Source organism: Bacillus rossius, chromosome 2 (assembly GCF_032445375.1).
Source record: "Bacillus rossius redtenbacheri isolate Brsri chromosome 2, Brsri_v3, whole genome shotgun sequence".
Taxonomy (NCBI): Eukaryota; Metazoa; Arthropoda; class Insecta; order Phasmatodea; family Bacillidae; genus Bacillus; species Bacillus rossius.
The window spans coordinates 14,562,880-14,584,246 of record NC_086331.1 but is presented as its reverse complement, the minus strand read 5'-3'; the positions used below and the strand labels follow the sequence as shown (position 1 = coordinate 14,584,246).

The window sequence follows — 21,367 nt, the reverse complement described above, 5'->3', positions numbered from 1 at the left end:
GTCGAGACGACAGAGCTCCTTTTTGATGGCATCCACGTTCGCCTGAAATAACGCCATTTGATTTTTCCTTTGTGGGGCTATATAAAAGATCGAGTCTACGTTCCGACACTAAATAATCCTTTGCCAGAGTTGAGACACAGGCTTGAAGAAGCTATTGCTTCCATTACTCCGAACTTGATAACCAAGTTGTGGGAAGAATTAATCATTATTGTTGGATGTGTACTGTGTATAAAGGTGCACATTTGTAATAAAAACTAGGTTAGAATACCTTCAATTTGATGTACGATTTGTGGAAATAGTCTAAATAAACCATTATAAATTACCAATAAAACTAGGACATTCGTTTATGAACATCCTGTACAATTCAATCAATATTAAGAGTATAAAAACTTTAATTTAAATGTCTGACATTACTTCGACAGCGAGGTCTTCAGATAAGATAAAAAACGACTACACATGGCTGTAAGAACCCTGCTGCCGAGCGGGCGGGCTGGTGGAACCTCGTTACCGAGCGGCAGTTTGGGGGAACTTTGCCTCTGAGCGGCGGGTTGGTAGAACCCTGCTGCCGAGCGGGCAGGCTGGTGGAACCTCGTTACCGAGCGGGAGGTTGGGGGAACTTTGCCTCTGAGCGGCGGGTTGGTAGAACCCTGCTACCGAGCGGGCAGGCTGGTGGAACCTCGTTACCGAGCGGGAGGTTGGGGGAACTTTGCCTCTGAGCGGCGGGTTGGTAGAACCCTGCTACCGAGCGGGCAGGCTGGTGGAACCTCGTTACCGAGCGGGAGGTTGGGGGAACTCTGCCTCAGAGCGGCGGGTTGGTAGAACCCTGCTACCGAGCGGGCAGGCTGGTGGAACCTCGTTACCGAGCGGGAGGTTGGGGGAACTCTGCCTCAGAGCGGCGGGTTGGTAGAACCCTGCTGCCGAGCGGGCGGGCTGGTGGAACCTCGTTACCGAGCGGGAGGTTAGGGGAACTCTGCCTCAGAGCGGCGGGTTGGTAGAACCCTGCTGCCGAGCGGGCGGGCTGGTGGAACCTCGTTACCAAGCGGCAGTTTGGGGGAACTTTGCCTCTGAGCGGCGGGTTGGTAGAACCCTGCTGCCGAGCGGGCAGGCTGGTGGAACCTCGTTACCGAGCGGGAGGTTGGGGGAACTTTGCCTCTGAGCGGCGGGTTGGTAGAACCCTGCTACCGAGCGGGCAGGCTGGTGGAACCTCGTTACCGAGCGGGAGGTTGGGGGAACTCTGCCTCAGAGCGGCGGGTTGGTAGAACCCTGCTGCCGAGCGGGCGGGCTGGTGGAACCTCGTTACCAAGCGGCAGTTTGGGGGAACTTTGCCTCTGAGCGGCGGGTTGGTAGAACCCTGCTGCCGAGCGGGCAGGCTGGTGGAACCTCGTTACCGAGCGGGAGGTTGGGGGAACTTTGCCTCTGAGCGGCGGGTTGGTAGAACCCTGCTACCGAGCGGGCAGGCTGGTGGAACCTCGTTACCGAGCGGCAGTTTGGGGGAACTTTGCCTCTGAGCGGCGGGTTGGTAGAACCCTGCTGCCGAGCGGGCAGGCTGGTGGAACCTCGTTACCGAGCGGGAGGTTGGGGGAACTCTGCCTCAGAGCGGCGGATTGGTAGAACCCAGCTGCCGAGCGGGCAGGCTGGTGGAACCTCGTTACCAAGCGGCAGTTTGGGGGAACTTTGCCTCTGAGCGGCGGGTTGGTAGAACCCTGCTGCCGAGCGGGCGGGCTGGTGGAACCTCGTTACCGAGCGGGAGGTTGGGGGAACTTTGCCTCTGAGCAGCGGGTTGGTAGAACCCTGCTGCCGAGCGGGCGGGCTGGTGGAACCTCGTTACCGAGCGGGAGGTTGGGGGAACTTTGCCTCTGAGCGGCGGGTTGGTAGAACCCTGCTGCCGAGCGGGCGGGCTGGTGGAACCTCGTTACCGAGCGGCAGTTTGGGGGAACTTTGCCTCTGAGCGGCGGGTTGGTAGAACCCTGCTGCCGAGCGGGCGGGCTGGTGGAACCTCGTTACCGAGCGGGAGGTTGGGGGAACTTTGCCTATGAGCGGCGGGTTGGTAGAACCCTGCTGCCGAGCGGGCAGGCTGGTGGAACCTCGTTACCGAGCGGGAGGTTGGGGGAACTTTGCCTCTGAGCGGCGGGTTGGTAGAACCCTGCTGCCAAGCGGGCAGGCTGGTGGAACCTCGTTACCGAGCGGGAGGTTGGGGGAACTCTGCCTCTGAGCGGCGGGTTGGTAGAACCCTGTTGCCGAGCGGGCAGGCTGGTGGAACCTCGTTACCGAGCGGCAGTTTGGGGGAACTTTGCCTCTGAGCGGCGGGTTGGTAGAACCCTGCTGCCGAGCGGGCAGGCTGGTGGAACCTCGTTACCGAGCGGCAGTTTGGGGGAACTTTGCCTCTGAGCGGCGGGTTGGTAGAACCCTGCTGCCGAGCGGGCAGGCTGGTGGAACCTCGTTACCGAGCGGCAGTTTGGGGGAACTTTGCCTCTGAGCGGCGGGTTGGTAGAACCCTGCTGCCGAGCGGGCAGGCTGGTGGAACCTCGTTACCGAGCGGCAGTTTGGGGGAACTTTGCCTCTGAGCGGCGGGTTGGTAGAACCCTGCTGCCGAGCGGGCGGGCTGGTGGAACCTCGTTACCGAGCGGCATGCTTGCGGAACCTCGCTGCCGAGCAAGCGGTTTTGTGGAACCCCATTGCCGAGCGGTGTGCTGGCGGAACTCTGCTGCTGAGCGGGCGGCCTGGATGTAACAAGGGCGCGCTAGATCGCACGTGCGGCACTCTCCGCCACCCACAATACCCACATCCCGGCGCAATCTCGATGGCCCTGCGCCCACTTCACGCACAACACAGCAACAATAATTATCAGTGACTTTCATGGCTCGTTGCACGCGCATGTCACATAACATCGGCAAGTTCGCACAGCAAGTGACTAGGGCTCTGAACCGGGAATCCCCTATACTTTTGATATAATGAAAGAACCGAGGATTAAAATTCTATTCCCGGTTCTTTCGGGACTTTACATCGACAGCATTAAATTTCGTTTTTTATTGCGCACTAAGGTTACTGATACTTCCTCTGGCGTGGCGATGTTTGCAGTCAGGGGGAGTCAGTCGGCAATCAATGTTGGATTACCGCGTGTGTGCGTGCGCGCCTGGGGTTGTTGGGCTAATATTTTTTTAATTTCTTTTTCTTTTCTAATAACTTTTTGATAAAAAAAGAAATTGCTGCTTTTGTGATTGGGCCACAGTTTATCTGAAGGACTCCGAGCCAAGAACTCACACGATAGTTGTGTCTATCATTTGAGGTCATTGAAACAACGAATTATTTAAGTAAATAGCTGTAACCTAAGATAAGGAATAATATAAATAGAGCGTGTGTAGCTCAAACCACGTGATATAAGTAAAATTCTTTGGCAATTCAAACCTCGACTCGTAAGTATATCATAAGCAGGGGCGCAACAAATAAATTTACAAAAGGGGAGGGGGGGGGGCAGTATACATTTTTATAAAGAATCATCGAACCCCCCTATTGAAGTCTGGAGTCCGGGGGTCCTCCCCCGGGAAACATTTGTATTTCAAGGTGGAAAATGGTGCTATTTAAGCAGTTTTATTATCTAAAAATTGATTCCATAGCACTTTCTTTGCCCCCGTTTGCCCCCACTTCAAGGTTTCAGAGGGGGGGGGGGGCAAAATACCTTTGCCCCCCCTGTTGTTGCGCCCCTGATCGTAAGGCAGAGAGAGAGAAAACCAGAGAAAGAAAACAATTTTCTAAAACTAATATTACTAACAGTGAAAATACTCTCACCATAAAGAAAAAAGTGTGCATTTTAATGTTTCTTCAAACACTTCTGCCATTTGGAACACGCCAAATCTCTGAACGGAATATGAAGTTCACAACAGGTAGCGCTATCAAGGAGGGAAATGCAGGTAATGTCTCAACAGCGCTCTCTACGCTGCTAGTTGAATAATGAGAAACGCGCACATGACGGTAGTAAATATGAAATTCAAGCCATTCACAGATGACTTTATAGGATACCTATATCTATTTTATGAAACAAGCGCATGGACACAAATTCTTTCTTTTTCTTTCGTTTGTCTATCTCTCTCGGTTCAATTTTTTTTTATGGTGGGGACATATCATTGTACAAAGTGGAGAACGAAAACGAGCCTAGCAATGTATATAGCATAGTTATCTCTTTATATATCTTTGGCCAAGTATATATTCTCTGTCCTTTCAGCGTCAGAAAAGTTTCACAACAATATTTCACAAAAACGTTGCATTAAAACTCGGCCTTGAAATTTCAACCTCATCGCGCCCAAAGAAGCTTCACTTAAAAAAAATATATAAAGAATTAACCACAGTGTGCTTCCCGTAAACAAAGCGTACCAACACGTTAACCAGGGAATAAAAATATTCCATGGCACGACACAGCACGGCAGTTAAATATTTTCAGTTACCACCTCTGGTTTTTTTTTTTGTATCGTGACCTTTTCACGGCGCGCAAACAGTGTTAGCGACGAGCGAAGTTACGGCTTCCGGTCGCCGGAAGCGAACGGTTGCGTTGTCACCGAATAGTTAAAAAAAAAAAAAAAAAAAAGACACACGCACGCGACACAGGGTTGCCACATTAAACCTCGGCAGGACGGGGACTTTTTTTCTCTCTCTTAAAGCGCTGCAGGCGGGCGGGTGTCGCCAGTCTCGCGCCGTGCATCATGGGTAGCCGCGCTCGCTACTACGTCGTCCTGGGGGCTGGCTGCTGTCTGCTGGCAGTCGCGGTGGTCGTCTTTGGACAAGCAGGGCCTCCGGATTCGCCGGTAACTGTCGTCTTGGGTCTCCCAGTTCCGAACTTCCCCACACCGTTCACAACTACGGTCAATCTACGGACTTTTCAACGAAAAACTAACCTCAAATAAAGAGTTCTTCGGAACTTCAATTAATTGAAAATTCTTGGAAACTACGCCGTAATTTTGATTTCCGAATTGCGTGTTTCGTTCTGAACAGAGATAAACTAACACGTGGACAAAATAAGAGTATTCGTACCCAGTTTTCGGATGTTCTGTTAATAATCTTTCAGATTCATGTTTCAAAGGAAGTGATCTCAGTGTCCGTAAATTTAAGAAGATTAGCCGTAAATTTACGAAGAACCCTGGATAATCTGTAACCAGCGTTCTTCGTGAATTGAAGGTGAAAATTTTTTAACAGTGCAGACGCACTCAGTATTCTGGTTGCTGTTGCTGTTTGATGTATCGTGTCATCGAAAAGTATGCAAGAAACATTGGAAGTTGCAATTTCAGTTGCACTTTTAGTTAGAAAAAGGTAAAAAAAAAAATGCAAAGCAACCGAAGATTATAACAAAGATGTCTGCCACGACACTCGGCTTATGGACTGCTTGTATGGACTGGCGAGACTTTGTTTCCACACACGGCAGTTCGGACTGGGGGGTTCTCGAGCACACAGTCCGAACTGATGGGAAGCCATCAGTTCGTCAGTCCATCAGTTCCGACTGATTCAGTCCACCGTCCTAGCTGACACACGGCGGTTCCGACTGACAGTTCCGACTGATCGTGTGTGTGTGAGTCCTTGCCGCGCCCGCTGGTGCGAGGGAAGCCTATGATGTACATTCTATATTGCACAGACCCGAATACTCACGTTGGCAAGCCTTCTTTTCACAGACGAGAGAGCCAAACTCGAAGTTCCCCGAAGTTTATGCTCGCTTTTTTTTTCTGTTCTATCTCATTGTATAAACCGGCGTGGCATTAAATTTTGCGGTCGATTAGGATAGGTTAGCTACATTATAAATTCTTTAAAACATTGTGGAAGGTTGGTTATATTAGGTAAGTATAGCTACATTAAAAATACTGTAAAATCATTTTATGGTTGCTTAGCAAATACCATTTTAATATGTAGCTATCCAGGGCTAGGAAACAGTTTACATGATTTCACAGTATCTTTAATGTAGCTATCCTAACCAAATCAACCGTCCACAATGTTTTAAAGTATTTGTAATGTAGCTAACCTAACCTAATTGACCATTAGTTATCATGAGTTGTATATTTATTTACAATGAACAAAAAAAAAAAAAAAACGAAGATGCACGATCGGGCGTTTGGCTCTCTCGTCTGTGGAAAGAAGGCTTGCCAACGTGAGTATTCGGGTCTGTGCAATATAGAATGTACATCATAGGCTTCCCCTAGTCTAGTGCGACGCTCGCTGGTGCTTCTAGCGCGGTCCCGCCTCTGAGCTAGCGCGTAGTCTTCTCGTCGTACATGAGGCAACTATGAGGTCTGACGGCGGTTACCATTACATTAATTTGCGTAGAAATGACTTAAAAGGTGTAATGCAAGTATCTTGAGTGCATTCAAGAATCTCTACCGTATTTTCCATGCCTGAAAATACAGTTTAAAAAAATAAATGCGGGAACAAAACTACGTATATGGCCTCAGTCCGTTATTTAATGTTTTTTTTTGTAAACAGACCCCACTCGTATATCTTGAACATTTTTAAAAATCACGTGGTTTCTTTCGAAGCTCTGCACATCGTATGTGTGCTCGGGTAGGCGAGCCCTTTAAGCCGGAATTATAATAGTTCGTCACCTATGTCCGTCATCCGATATTACTAAACAGACCGGAATAATACATAATATAAAATTAATTAATATTTTAGTGCAAAAATATATTCAAAAGATATTTCTTTGGACTTAAGTTTTACTACTTTATTTGGTTAAATCGTGTCCACATCGAGAGATAAAAAAAAAAAGAAAGACACCTTGGTTTCAACATTTTTAAGGCCATAATTTTTTTTATCGCTTAGTTGTCTAAATGCGGCTTCATTTAAGCACATGATAAAGTTTTTTTTGAATCACTGAAGTAAATAAGGACTGGCTGCTAAAAACAGCTTTATCTATGAAGTTAGTGGCGATTAAAAGATGATTTATTTTTATGAATGACTAAAACTGTAATAATCCTGTCAATATGCACTATTTTATGGTCTTTGAAAAACACTTAATGTTGTGGGATTACTACTTTTAAAAAAGGAAATGCTCAATATTAAAATTAATTAACACAACATATTATTTTTTTTTGTTTCTGTCTCGCCCCCTTGACATATTATTATCCTTTTTTGTTTAAGTGTTTATTTAATAAGAGAGACATTTGCATTAGAGCCAAAGTTTTGAGGGGAAAATGTAAAAGTATAGTCTATAGCCATAAAATGAAGTATTTTTTCACTTAATTTTTTGGAAAGCCTAAGTATTTTTTTTTACTTTACCAGAATACATACTTTAAGACGAATGTTATAACAATTAATTAAATAATTATTGATCATAAATTAAGTAAAAATAAAATGTTTTGGAATCCAAACACATGGTCAAATAACATGCATATATTACTTACATTAGCTGATATATTTTAAACTTTTATTCGGCAATTTAATAACCCAAGTTTATAGATTTTGAAATATATTTTCCAATATTATGTTTCCATCAGATTAAAAATATACTCTATTAAATTATTTAGGGGAGAGTTATAAAATACCCAGACACAAACGTTCTTAAATATCCTAATAAAACTTATTTTTTTTTTAAATTGGCCAACAATGCATCGGCTGTCAAACAACCATGATTATGATTCCTGCTTATTATCTAGTAATTAAGATGCAAAATAGCTCTATATGCAATTCCTATCAAATCCATAAAATTAAAATTTCACCAAATTCGTTTAACATCCAACCAGCTCAAATAAAATATCAGCTAAGTAATGATTTCGTAAAATTTAAAATATGTTGGATACTTAAAGTCTGGCCCAACATGCACATACTGACTAAAAACCTTTAAATGTCCTCTATAAATTCATACCTTAGCTAGAAAATAATAAATATATTTCTGGAATTTGGATGTTTAAGGTTGATCCAGAATAAACATGAGTAAAAACATCATAAACAACAATGAACCTAACAGTTTCTCTAGCCAGTACCATGCGCCTTTGAAATTGAGGGTTCTTTTTAGTGCAAACGAAAACGTCATTAAATATATGAAACTTTTAGAAATTTTAGCAACATAAATTTACCTGTCTGTCCACTAAGTAATCTTACTTTTAATAAGACCACTATTCACTCTCCCCACTGTAGCTCGGCTCGACAGTGGATCTGTTTACTGCTCGCCTTTTACCACGCACCTTGGGCTTCGCACAAGTCACTCGCCGGCCGGATGCACCAATCCTCGGTGATCCGGTCTTCGCACACGAAGCCCGTCGCTCGCCCCCGCTTATCGCTCGCCAAGGGTGTCACTCACCCTCTTCACTTTACTGGCCTCGCAGGTCAACCTCCATGTTTGTATGCCTCTCAGCCCCGCTCTGGAATGTTCTCGCATTCCTTCGAAGTGTCGCGTCATCAAGGTCAACTTAACGCCCGAGGTTGCAAGAACAATGACGTCCTAGTTACGCCAATTTACGTGGACGGGGTTTTGAGGTAGAGCCGAACACGCGAGAGGGACAGATATACACCACTCTAATCGGATTACTATGTATCGGAGTGATGGGCGCTACCTGTGTCCGGGCCTCCCCTGGACCCCTTCCTCCCCTTTTTGTGATCGGCGCCTTGGTCTGACTGGCCTGCCTCGTTGCCTCGTCTCTAGCCGCATCGTAACAATATTTTCAGGGATTTTAATTCAGACCAATGCGGCTGGAAGTTGACTTCGTAGCAATTTAGAACAAAATAATTTACGATTAATGTAAAACTTACTTCCATATTCATCCTAAACTAAGATTAGTTCTTTAGATAATATTTCATTTTCAGTCTATGACCAAAAAAATACATCTTCCCGAATGAAGTATACTGCCGCAGTTTATTTGGTTTCAGGAAGTCTTGACAGGCAAGATGTTTATGTATGGAGTCGACTAGGCTTGCGTGTACGATGCATGTTTTTCTCAGTATATCACACATAGGTGAAATGACTTCGACGTTGTCTTAACGACCCCCCCCCCCCCCTTATCAGGGCACACATATGGTGTGTAGAGATAGTGAAGTTACCACGTGATTTGAAGACTACTCAAGATATCCGAATGGCGCCTGTTTGCGAAAAGCATTTAAGGGAGCGTTCAAGTATTACGTTACGAATTTGGGGCGAGAAAGGGGGGGGGGGGTGTCTTGTAAAATGTTACGATGCGTTACAGGGGTGGTTTGACCTACGCGTTACGTCAAATTGTTTTATTATTTTTTTTAACCCTTCAGAACGGTCGCGTAGAGACAGATTCTTTCACGCATATTTTAAAACTTTTTCTCTCAAAAAATTGCTTCTGCTTGCTTTACAGGATTAGTGAATAAGGTTTTTTCTAACTCCTAACGTAAAGCAAAAAAAAAAAAATATATTTATCAACAGCTGTGACAGTTTTTCTCGTCACTCCAGTAAAGTAGTTAAAACAAAAAATACCGCAATTCGGATGGCTTCGTTATAATTCGGTTGTCAACGTAGACTCCAATCGCCATATTAGAAATTATATAGGTATTGATATTCAAAATACACTGTTTTCTATGTGTGAGATTTTCTTTCATCACAACAGTAATGTTGTGGTACGAAAGACGATTGGTCTGAAGGGTTAATAAAAAAACTAGTAAATTAAAACCTCCCAAGTTGGCAACCCTTTTCGTTTATTTTTTACGGGAAATTCCCGATTGAATTCTTCGTATTTTGTTCTCCCAAGATGGCAACCCTCTTCGTTTATGTGCTCCAAGCACTCGACCGACTGTATTCACGTCATTTCATTGTCAGTATTCGAGTGCTGCGTAATACGGCAATAGCTGATTGCCGTAGTAAGTGATATTAAATTTAGTTCATATTATTGTTAAAGAGAGTAATGTCCTCAAAAGAGGGAGATTTGTACCATCAGTTCTTGGCGTATAAAGGCTGTCAGCTGTCATGCTGACTTGCCAGCGCAACTATGCCAAAAAAAATACTACCGAAATCTGGAAAACGACTAAAGAAAAATTAAAAAATAAAGAAAAGTTCGTAGAACATATAAATGATGTTATACGAAGTTAGAGGTGAAGGCCACGAAGAAGAAAGCAACAATGCTTAATTATTTTACACAGGTAAGTACTGTTAAAATGTAATAATAATTGGAAACCTAAATTTTTCATACAACAACTGGTCATAACTATTATATATTTTTAGCTACCCATGAAGACATCAAGCACGCCAGCAACATCAGCAGGGCCCAATGTCGCATCGACTTCGCGTACTCTTCGACAAAAAAAAAGGTGCGTATGTGCACTTTTTCAGTACAGTTTTCTAGGTTTTGATGTTTATATAAAAAATATGTGTAGTATAAATCATTGAGCATACGTAGCCCTTCTTGGGGAGCAATTGAAAACTTACTTTGTCCTATTTTTGTTTTTGTTTGAATGTAAAATGAAAACGATAAATATAAGTAGAATTTGGAAATGTAATATAGACCGTTGTTGCACCCAATGAGAAAAAATGGGTTAGAAAACTATTAATAGTAAAATAGTGTTTTTTTAAATTTTGCTGGACACGTAATTGTTATCAATCTGCAATTTAAATTTTTATAAGTTTTTAAAAATTTAAAAAAAAAATTAATCACGAACATGTATTATTTTTATAAAAACCTTGCTCCATAGGGGGTTGCAGAGTACCCAAAAACCTTGCTGACCAAAGGGGTAGTTATTAAGGGAATCCTAGTTAAAATCTGCAATCGCGAGTAATAATATTTTTTTATTTGCATGACCACAGGTAGTTTTACAAGCAGTGGCGGCTGGTGCCTTTTGAAAATGGGGGTTCACAGCATTAGGCTCTTTTTATAAAGAATCACCGAATTTCCCCCCCCCCCTGGCCCTTGTGAAGCGTGTGGTCCGGACGTGATCAAAAAGGCATACCGCAGAATAATATGTTGTGAAAGAAAACCTCTCCTTTACTTGATTAGTAATCACATCACATTCTACCTTGGCTGCAACAGTTCTATTTACATGAACATCTTCCACTTTATTTTTTTTAATAATGCTGCTCTGGCACCGACATTTCAGTTTGCATTCTCACTTTATCCATATTCTCTCTTTCTTTCTCAAATGAAAGTCGAAAACTGTCAACATGTTTCCTGACTTTATCGGCATCGATGCTCCTTTTTTGTAGCTGATTAAACAAAATGTCTACATGCGGCATTATATTGTGAAAAAACTGTCAGCCATAATACAAACACTGGATCATTCAACATACGCCGAATAGCTCCCGACTGATTTATTGTTGTTGACTGCTTGCATGACGACTCAATTTTTTTCATGCATTCAATCAGTTGTTCTCTGTACTCGTACACCGTGTTAACAGTAAGACTCTTAAAATTCCATCTTGTAGAAGAAGCACGAGGAATTCTCCTGCCAACAACGCCATCAAGAACAGCAATTCTCTGTGTGAGTGGCTAAAGAAGTTAGTTATATCACTCAAATTGGAAAAGAATACACGGACTTGTTGGTTTTGGCTTGTAGATTGTGCCACAATTAAATTCAACTGATGCGCATAACAATGCACGTAATGCGCATATATATAATTTTGTTGAATAATGTCCTGAACACCATTGTGATGCCCACTCATTACACTAGCCCCATCATAACTCTGAGATATCAATTTCTAGGATTTGTCAACAATACTTTCCAAAACAATGCGAATACATTCTGCGATTGACGCAGAATCATGTCCTGGAGGATTTACAAACTGCCAGAATTGTTATTCTGCTTGCCCGTTAGGTAACACATAGCGAAAAACTATAACCAATTGGAATAAAGATGATATGTCTGTCTATTCGTCTGCAATCACTGAAACAAAACATCCACATGAAATTTCTTTTTTGATGTATTCTTGGCAGACTTTAAGCATACAATCTAGCAAATCGTTTTGGATTTCTTTACAAGTCTCTTTGAAAACAGTTGCATTTGCAAGGTGGTCTTTCAAAGATTTGTCTAACTCTGCTGAAAAATTAACTAACCCTCTAAAAATTCCAGGATTAGCAGATTCTTGTGTCTCGTCGTGACCTCGCAGCGCGAGTTCAAACGCCCCGCAAATGTTTATACAATCTATAATTTTAGACAAGAGACAACGATTTTTTGTAACTTGCTCGTTATGTTGTTTAATGTTCAAACGGTAGGCACAATCAAGTTGTTGGCGAATGTCTAATTTCCCCAAAAGATGAAACTCCCGGACGGAATTCAAATGTGTTTCTGCACTCTCATTCTTCTTTATTTTTTGACTTAAGTGAGACAAATGTGAGACGCCAAAACTTACAGAACTAGATTCATCACTTCGTTTCGCGAAGAGCAGGCAGGGAAAACAATAGAGCCGGTTGGTTTCTTCGCATCCACAGATCCACGAGTTTTTCTCGTAAATGTCCTGCTTAAATTCTCTCCTGAACTCCCTATTTTTTGACTTAGTCACTTACACTATAGTAAGTTTAGGCATTGGCCTGCCTGCTTGTTTAATTTAGATTTTCCTTTCCAATGACAAATTAGAGAACACCAGTGTTTTTATGTCCGAGACTGTTAACTTACTCAAGGCCATAACGAGTAACTTAACTTAGTAGTTAAAACAAACTTTTTAAACGTCGCACTAAACGCACTAAAGTAGAACAATAACACGTGACAAACAGCGCCGTCATCATTCTCGAAGAGCGAGCAAAAATGGGAGAAACAGGACAAGAAACGTCGCGCCGCGCACAGGATAGTGTTGCGCACGCCTGGACTGTGCTCCTAGGCTGGCTTATGGGCAGCTACCCCCACCACGTCGCTCCAAGCGGCGCGCCGTCGCCCGCCTAGCCTCCATCGCACTTGCGATCCCAGCATAGCTGCGCTTACTCTACAGCGGCGGTTTCGGAAAATATTGCTAATGGTTATAAGACCACATGGGTTGCATTTATTTATTATTCGATGTGTATGATATTTAAGTATTACAATAGGCGCCTATTTAAATGAGGCAAGGGGGTTCACGTGCGAGTGTGCTCTAATGCAATAACCGCCACTGCTTACAAGGTCTTAAAAATAGGTATCTACAATTATAGTATTCAGCCTGAGGTAAGGCGTGAAAATTAAGGATGTAATTTTTATATCATAGTGTCAAATTTCATACAAAGTTAATTAGAATTAAAATTACATCAAGTCATAACAAAACAAATAATAATAAAAAAACATTTTCAAAACTTAACCTAATATTTAGCTATAATTATTTAATTATCAATAAACAACAATAATTTAGACAGTAGATACAGAACTATATCATTTCACGCTCATTTATAATCAAAATATTCCTTAGTTGTGTAAAAACACCTCTTTTTGAGCCGTAATATTAAAGCTCTTCTAAATTTATTTATGTCTAATCTTTTAATGAACTCGGGTAATCTATACTAATATTATAAAGCTGAAGAGTTTGTTTGTTTGTTTGAACGCGCTAATCTCAGGAACAACTGGTCCGATTTGAAAAATTCTTTCAGTGTTGGATAGTACATTTATCGAGGAAGGCTATAGGCTATATTATATTATCAATAACATTAGGGATCCTTACTAAAAGTCAAATTTAGAATCAAATGCGTTGGAGGGGGTTAGATACAACATGCAGTACACGTACAAAGTGTGTGTTGACAATGCCGCAGGCGCTAAAAGTTTATTTCCTATTGCCTATTAACATTGTTGCCACGCACTAGATGCCTTATCATTCTTAATTTTCCCATACAAGTAAAAAACACCCGTGTGATATTAAATACGAAGCAATCAGTACCCTCATAAGAGTTCAATTAGTATTTAAATACTTTTTATCACTTTAAATCGCAAACCTAAACTATTGTTTTTTTCCTCTCTCTTTGTGTTTAATTTGTTTTTTCTTTTACTAGAATTATTTTTATTAGTTTTAGATAATTTTCATTTTTCGGACCATCAATAATTTTCCTCTCCCGTTACAATTCTGACAAGGACTTGTGTGTATGTATGTATATATATATATATATATATATATATATATATATATATAAATAAGCGAAATACCACTCACTGACTCACTCATCACGAGATCTCTAAAACTATACACCCGATTGACTTGAAATTTAGCATAGTTACTCATTTTGTGATGTAGACGCTCACTAAGAACGGATTCTGCGGAAATCCGATCCCAAGGGGAGTTTCGGGGGCGTAATATATCAAAATTTCCAGTTTTTGGTAGGAAATCACCATGGCAACGTCTGTTGCTTTGTTGATGCTTCATTCGTCTCTATGGCAACGACTATTTCATTGTTAGTGCAGTCCTCATCACCGTTGAAATTTTTCGGGTACTTTAAATATCAAAAATTGCCCTTTTTTTCAAGTATATATATTTTACGGACTTGAAACATCACAGTAATGATCCTTATGTTACGCAGGATGACATTTTCCGAAAATTAGATCCCATGGGTGGTTAAAACCAGGCAACAGTGGGTACTTTGTCTGCATGAGAACAGGATTTTGCATTGTTCATGCCTTCTGCGTCTCCATGGCAACGGGCATCGCGCGGCAGTGGCGTACCCACAAGGAGGGGCATGTACAATGAGCGGCGCAAGAGTGATCTGCCTGTGGACTGCAGTAGCGAAGTACGGGTACATCAGTTGTACGTTGCGTGCACGAGTCGGGAAACCATCGGTGCTATTAATTTTCTCTCCGGTACATAATACAGCATTGTAATAAATTTTCACTGAATTTTTTTTTATTTACCATTACTGTAAATGGGAGATGTGGCTTAATTTTTTCCATCAGTATAGCCGTGCGAAGCCGGGTTGGGCAGCTAGTTTATTATATATTTCAATGCACATGTTATACACGTTTTTTTTATATAAAGGTTCGGCATGGAGGTTTTATACAGAGTGTGCACATATTTTGACCTTAGTTGTCGGTCTGAAACATCTGAGTTTAGTTTAAAATATTTGTTCACTTTGTTTATAGGATTCGGATGCTGAAGCTTCATCCACGTGTTCATCTTTTATGGGATCGATTGTCGGAGTCGGTGGAAGAGAGAGCACTGCCGTCAAACGAAAGATGAGCGATACCCATGTTGAGCGAAGTGAGACTACTAGTGAGGAGACTGTAGACAACCTGGACATCCCGTCTACGGAATCACACATGACTTCGATTGTTTCGGACATCAATAAAAATGTTCCAAACAAACCAGCTCAAGAAACTCTTATGAAGAAAATGAGCCTACTTCAACAGAGATTAAATGTTCTTACTGTTAGCAAGAGACACTGGTAAATAAAAACACTAAGGAAAGAATTGAAAGAACAAAAATGTTTAAAGAAGAAAAGAGACAGTGCAGAGCGAGCAAAAAAATTTCGCGCCAAAGAAAAACTTGAGAAAGCTGAACGTCAGAAAAACAATCCTTCTGCAGTAAAACCTCGATCTGGCCCTGGGCAGCCTCCTTTGGTTGACTCGAAACCTGCTCTCCTAGAGACCATAATTAACATTGTCAATCATGGCAGCGCTGCTGATGAACGCCGCCGAACAGAAATGATTAGAAGTGGTCTCACTCTGTCCGATTTGCATGAGAGGCTGTGGTCGATGGGATTCCAAATTTCTCGAAGCGGCACGTATCTTCATTTACTTCCACGCGCTTCTGATACTCAAGAGGGAAGGAGGCACGTACGCACCGTCCCCGTAAAGTTAGCAAGACCACAGACCGAGATGCACAAAAAGCATGAGGATGGGGAATTCTGCACTGCTACAATCAGGTCCTTGGAGTCTCTCGCGTCGCTTCTGGGACCGCAGCAAGTATTTGTTCTTTCTCAAGACGATAAGGCCCGTGTACCAATAGGTTTACCGGTAGTGAAAAGTCATAGTCCTCTTTTAATGCATATGGAATACAGAGTACTTTTACCTGACCATGACTGGGTCGTAGCAGAGCGACACAAACTTATTCCTTCAGTATACGCCGGCGTCAATGTGGATTTTGACGGTTTCGGTAAGGAAGAAGCTGTCGGTTACAGCGGGTCGACACACATATCTATAAGGAGTGGAAAAAACGCATCCTCCACAGCGAACACCCATGCTTATGATTTCGTATCACTTTTATCAGTGTCTGCATTTAAACCTTTAATGATGACAGAATCTAACACCGTGAAGCCAGTGATCATCGTGTTTGTAGATGGTGGGCCAGACGAAAACCCGCGTTATCGGAAAGTCAAGAACTTTGCCATTCAACACTTCAAAAAATACAACCTGGATGCCCTGTTCATAGCGACTAATGCTTCTGGCCGGAGTGCATACAACCGAGTTGAGAGACGCATGGCCCCCCTCAGCAAACGACTGTCAGGCGTCATCCTGTCGCATGAACATTTTGGTTCTCATCTCGACAACCAAGGAAATACTGTTGATGATGATGTGGAAAAACGCAATTTTCAACATGCTGGGGAGAGATTTGCTATGGTCTGGAGGGAAATGAAAATTGACAACTACGATGTTTCGGCGGAATATAGAAACCCTGAAGATAGCTTGCAGGATCCAGCAGAACCTAATATGGCGTGGTATAGCGCTCACGTCCGTGAATCGCAATATTTCTTGCAAGTTATTAAATGCTCGGATGAATCCTGCTGTTCCCGCTTGAGGAGTGCATTAAAATATGTCTTTCCAGAAACTTTCCTGCTGTCACCCTGCCCAATACTTCAAACCGCAAACAAGCTCGTGGTACCTAGTCAGATAGACAAAGGATCATGCAAGTTTTCGCCACTTCTTGTGAAGTTGTCTGTTGATCTGTCGCCTCCTCTAGAAGGGTTTAAGCAGATGCCTTACGATTTAGTTTGCCCATCAGTACAACCCGACCTAAAGAACCGATTATATTCAACCTGTGGGATTTATTTTACATCCCACAAGAGTGTGCACATGCACAATCGTTACATGCATGGCAAGACTGCCCAAGACCTTCGTGAAAGTTGAGTACGGCCACAGCGACTTGCTGCAAGAAGGGCAAATGAGCTTCTCTGCATTGTGCGTCGCTGTGAAACATCGTCTGAGGATGCCGATTGGCTCGACGAAGACGAAGTTGATGCAAGCGGGTTAACAATTCCGGAACCCTCTTCGTCTGCTCTCCGGATGCCAGTAATGAAAGAATCTGAGTGGCTGGCAAACCCATGGACAGAGGAGCAGTAAAACTCCAATTGAACTGTTTTTTTTTACAATCTACTTATTTTAATTATGGCTTATTTTATTTTAAATGTTTTCGTTTTCATTCGATTGAATTCTTAAATACGATTATATTTTGACAAATATATTTTATTGCAGTTAGTTTTATGTTTGTAATTGCATTGCCAAAGGTAAAAATAAATTATTAGAGATAAAATTTGTTATTTTATTTTAATAGCTTTATTAGTAAAACGCTAAAATAGGAGAATGCATGAGAAGAACAATGGCGGATAAAGCAAAAAGTGTGTAAGGACGGGGCCAAGTCAGAAAAACGACGTAATTAAATGTATGTTTGCTAAATGTATGACTGAGTAGTAAAAATTTATTAGGACAAAAAAACATTAGAAAGCTCTTGCTTTTAAAAACAAGACATTGCAAATGTTAATAAATAACATTAACGCGATTAAAACAATAACAAAGATATTTTAATGACTCATTCCGGTATGTTACGCCACATAATTGTGACTTTTAGGTAAATATGGTCACTTGGGGTTACGTAACGTTTTACTAGGGAGAGGGGGGGGGGGGGGGGTTTACAGAAAAACGTTACGGCGCGTTACACGGGGGGAAGGGGGGGGGGGGTCAAAATATCAAAAAAATTGCCTTACGTAGTACTTGAACGCTCCCTAAGAACACACTGCGGTCGGATAAGTAAATTTGCTTCCGGATTTTGTTTTTAAAGAGTACTTTTAGGAGGATGAAATTGGCTAAAATGCGTGTTTTCGGAATAATATTTGGATATGAAACTCCCACTGAGTATTCTTGAAAGCACTCAAGGGACTTGCAACACACTTTTATCTTCAAACATACGCCATATAATGCTATGGTTGCCACACATATCTCTTACTTGGCCTATGCCCAACATTAATAGCTTAGTGCCTTATGCTTAAAGGCTAGGAGCGTCGCACCGTGAGCTTATGTCTACATAATACAATAGGTTATCTTGGCTAAAACTATACAAAATAAAACAATTCTTTTGACTTTTACGGCATACGAAAACATTAACGACATAGTTCCCATATTATCTGGCCAACAAGTTTCAGACACTCGGTCACCGTCTTGGTGTAGACAAACGTTCTCAGAGAAATTGTTCTTTGCTCATCCCACAAAAAATGACTGTTACATACGCAAAACATTATTCTATGGCTACTGTACGTTCCTGGAATTATATACAAGAGTCAATTAGGCTTCGAAATTCATTTTAATTGTTTAAGATTATTTAGGTATTTACTAAGACTTCCATGCCCAGGTTTAGCTGAGGCGCCAGCGATGTGTGTGGCTGAATATGTGTGAATATGTGTAAATTATTATTATAAAATGAATTAGTTTTTAGGATAGTTAATGTATTTGGTTAGTTTTATCAACTGTTTTTTTTATCACAAAACGTGTGTTAGTGTAGTTAAAACTATAGTGTTAGTTAAATTTAGAACCTTTTTTATGAATCTTGTTTGAAAAATGTCAATTTGTTAATATTTTTTTTAATGTGTTACATAATTCGTTAAACTACTTACAACAAATTACATATATTTAATTTATATTTTCTTATATACTTGATAGTGTTTTTATATAGTTTGTATGTTATTAGTAAGTTGGTTTTTATCTTCTTGGTTATTGTTTTTGTTTAAGTTAACCTATTTATTTTAGATTGGTTTTGTTATCAATTTACGTGTACTTTGTAGAAAATTAATTTTGGTTAAATGGAAGACAATTTGGGCATGCCTTAATTTTGCCACATAAAATAATTCCTCTTCATTAACACAAATACGCCCCTGACTAGGTGGGCACACGAAAGTAATGAATTAATTTTTCAATGATGAATAACCGTAAAAAAAAATTGTCGTGATCGCAAAAACATTACACACACGTGGCTTGCCAAGATGTGATTTTATGCTTACCAGCTAAACGACTCATTTATTGATATATGAGCCCCGATGACAAGTTCGAGTTTATGGTGGTTCCAGTGCCTTAAGGCCCTCGCCCACCCGGGCACACACACGGTGTGCACAGCTTCAGGGAAAACAACGCGATTTCAAAACTACTCAAGATATCCGAGTGGGGTCTGCTTACAAAAAGCATTCAAGAGTTCGCTGAGGGCCGAAAAGTACTTTTGATTTGGGATTAAGTTTTTAAACCGTATTTGTAGATTAGTTAAAATGGCTAAAACGCATGTTATCAGAGTAATTTTTAGGCTTAAACAACTGGTACAGATTCTTGAAAGCACTTAAGGGACTTGCATTACACCTTTATCTTCATTTCTCGGCCATATAATGTTACGGTCACCGCTCAGATCTCACAGTTATCCTGTGACGACGAGAAGACTGCGCGCCAGTCCAGAGGCGACACCGCGCTAGAAGCACCAGCGAGCGTCGCGCTTATCATCCCACCTCGCTGACACACATACACCCCTGACGAGGCGGGCCCCTTAAGCCTTTCTGCAATTTACTTTCTCACAGTCTGAACACCTGTTTGAAATTTTCGTGTGTTTCAGACGAAGCGATCGTACAACCTGAGCTTCGTTTCGTTCGAAATTAAAAGCTGGAATACGAAATACGTGAAGAACGTGAAGAAATCCTACTTTTACGTCAACAAGAACGTGAAGAATAAAGGCGTAACCCTGTCGTTCGAGTTGGTGCGACAATTCACCAACGAAATCGGGGTGAGTCTTCCTTTGATTGAAATCATAGTTGATACAACACATAAAAAGTTATATTAAATTAGAAAAATACTTCCTTATTCGTGCCCCAACTTAAATGCGTATTACATCCCTCAACTCATTTCTTTTTATATCTGTAAACTACGCACTTAGCTCGATAACATGTTAGATGATAGAATTATCTTCAACAAAAACTTTGTTTGGGTTTTGTAGTTTTTAAGTTTATACTTTTTATACTCCAAATTTACTATTCATGGGATGTACAGCCTTCATTATAAAACCAAAAATAGTAGCTTAACCTAAATCAAAATTGTGGAATGTTGTTACCACAATCAGTTTGAAGATATATCGACTCGCTTAATATCACTCCAATACGTGTATTTCAATAACTTTTACGTCTTTAATATGTTATACAGGTTGTAAATATTAATTTCTCCATAAGGAAATACAACTATGTATTTTAATAGCTAATAGAATAACGCTTAGACAACGATGGTTCGGTTTCACAACCATAACTGTACTAAACAAAAATATAGTTTCTAAACTGACAGATAAATTAAAAAAATACTGTGAAGCCAAGGATAGCGTTATTTAATGAAAATAAGAACTTTTATGCACACATAAGTACCCCAATTTTATGGAGGTATAAAATAATGACGTTAATGCTATACCACGTTTTACAAAGTGTGCTAATACTTACACTTCATTCTAGTGAAACACGGATGTGCTTGCATACTAATTTTAAATTCTTAAACTACAACGATATTGGGAAACAATACGGTTACATATGATTAGCTGTTAGAGTTTCATTTTTAAATTGTTTGAACTTACCCACAAGGAGAAATTTATGTATCACTGAACTCATACTATTATCAGTGGCATGCAGATTTCAAGACTAGCTGTAAGTTAAAACATTGTAGCATCGTCTGTGTTTCGTGATTGGGTGAGTTTCTTTCAGGTACATATCGATAGGGACTGGAAAAATTCGCGGTTTGAATGACCTCTAGTATGGACTCCACGATCCTCTATGTACGCGGGAATATTACACCAGCTCATTGGCTACTGACTCGTGACACCTGTTAACTGGGATGCTTTTGATTCGATACTTCTTACGTTGAGGGTCATTCATTGGCTCACAGTCCTTCAGGCAAAGTGTGTTCCAATCACTGAAGCGGCAATAAGTTACACGCACTTGGGTTCTAGCCTATCGCGAAATGAACCCGCGAATTTTTCCTATCTCTACATATCGATTGTAACAACACCAATCACAGTGATTCAGTGCGGAAATAAACGCGTCCTGAGTGGCTCGGTCAAATAAGGCAACGACCTCTCTCGCAGACGGCCGCCAATCACAAGGAAGAAACTTCAGGTGCGGGTATACCTTGTTGCAGTCTAATAGGCGTTCAAATCTTTTCGCGAAAAATGCCGGCCCCTAACTATTACGAAACGGACCCCTGGACGCGTTATGACAAGATTATAATTTCCTAGATATCATTGCATTAAATTAAGTTTCTGTGCGGAAACATTAAAAATAAACAATGTAGGAGC

At 41.4% G+C, this 21,367-nt stretch overlaps 1 protein-coding gene across 1 annotated transcript in view; it reads left to right on the top strand.

Annotated features, from left to right (window-relative positions):
• Positions 1–4,676: 4,676 nt before the first annotated feature.
• The window catches only part of LOC134529911 (uncharacterized), a 37,996-nt gene continuing 21,305 nt past the window's right edge, over positions 4,677–21,367 (top strand). Inside the window, exons 1-2 of the mRNA XM_063364468.1 lie at positions 4,677–4,796; positions 19,655–19,822. Coding sequence (XP_063220538.1) covers positions 4,695–4,796; positions 19,655–19,822 — 270 coding nt within the window. The 5' untranslated portion in view covers positions 4,677–4,694. The remainder of the gene's footprint in view (positions 4,797–19,654; positions 19,823–21,367) is intronic.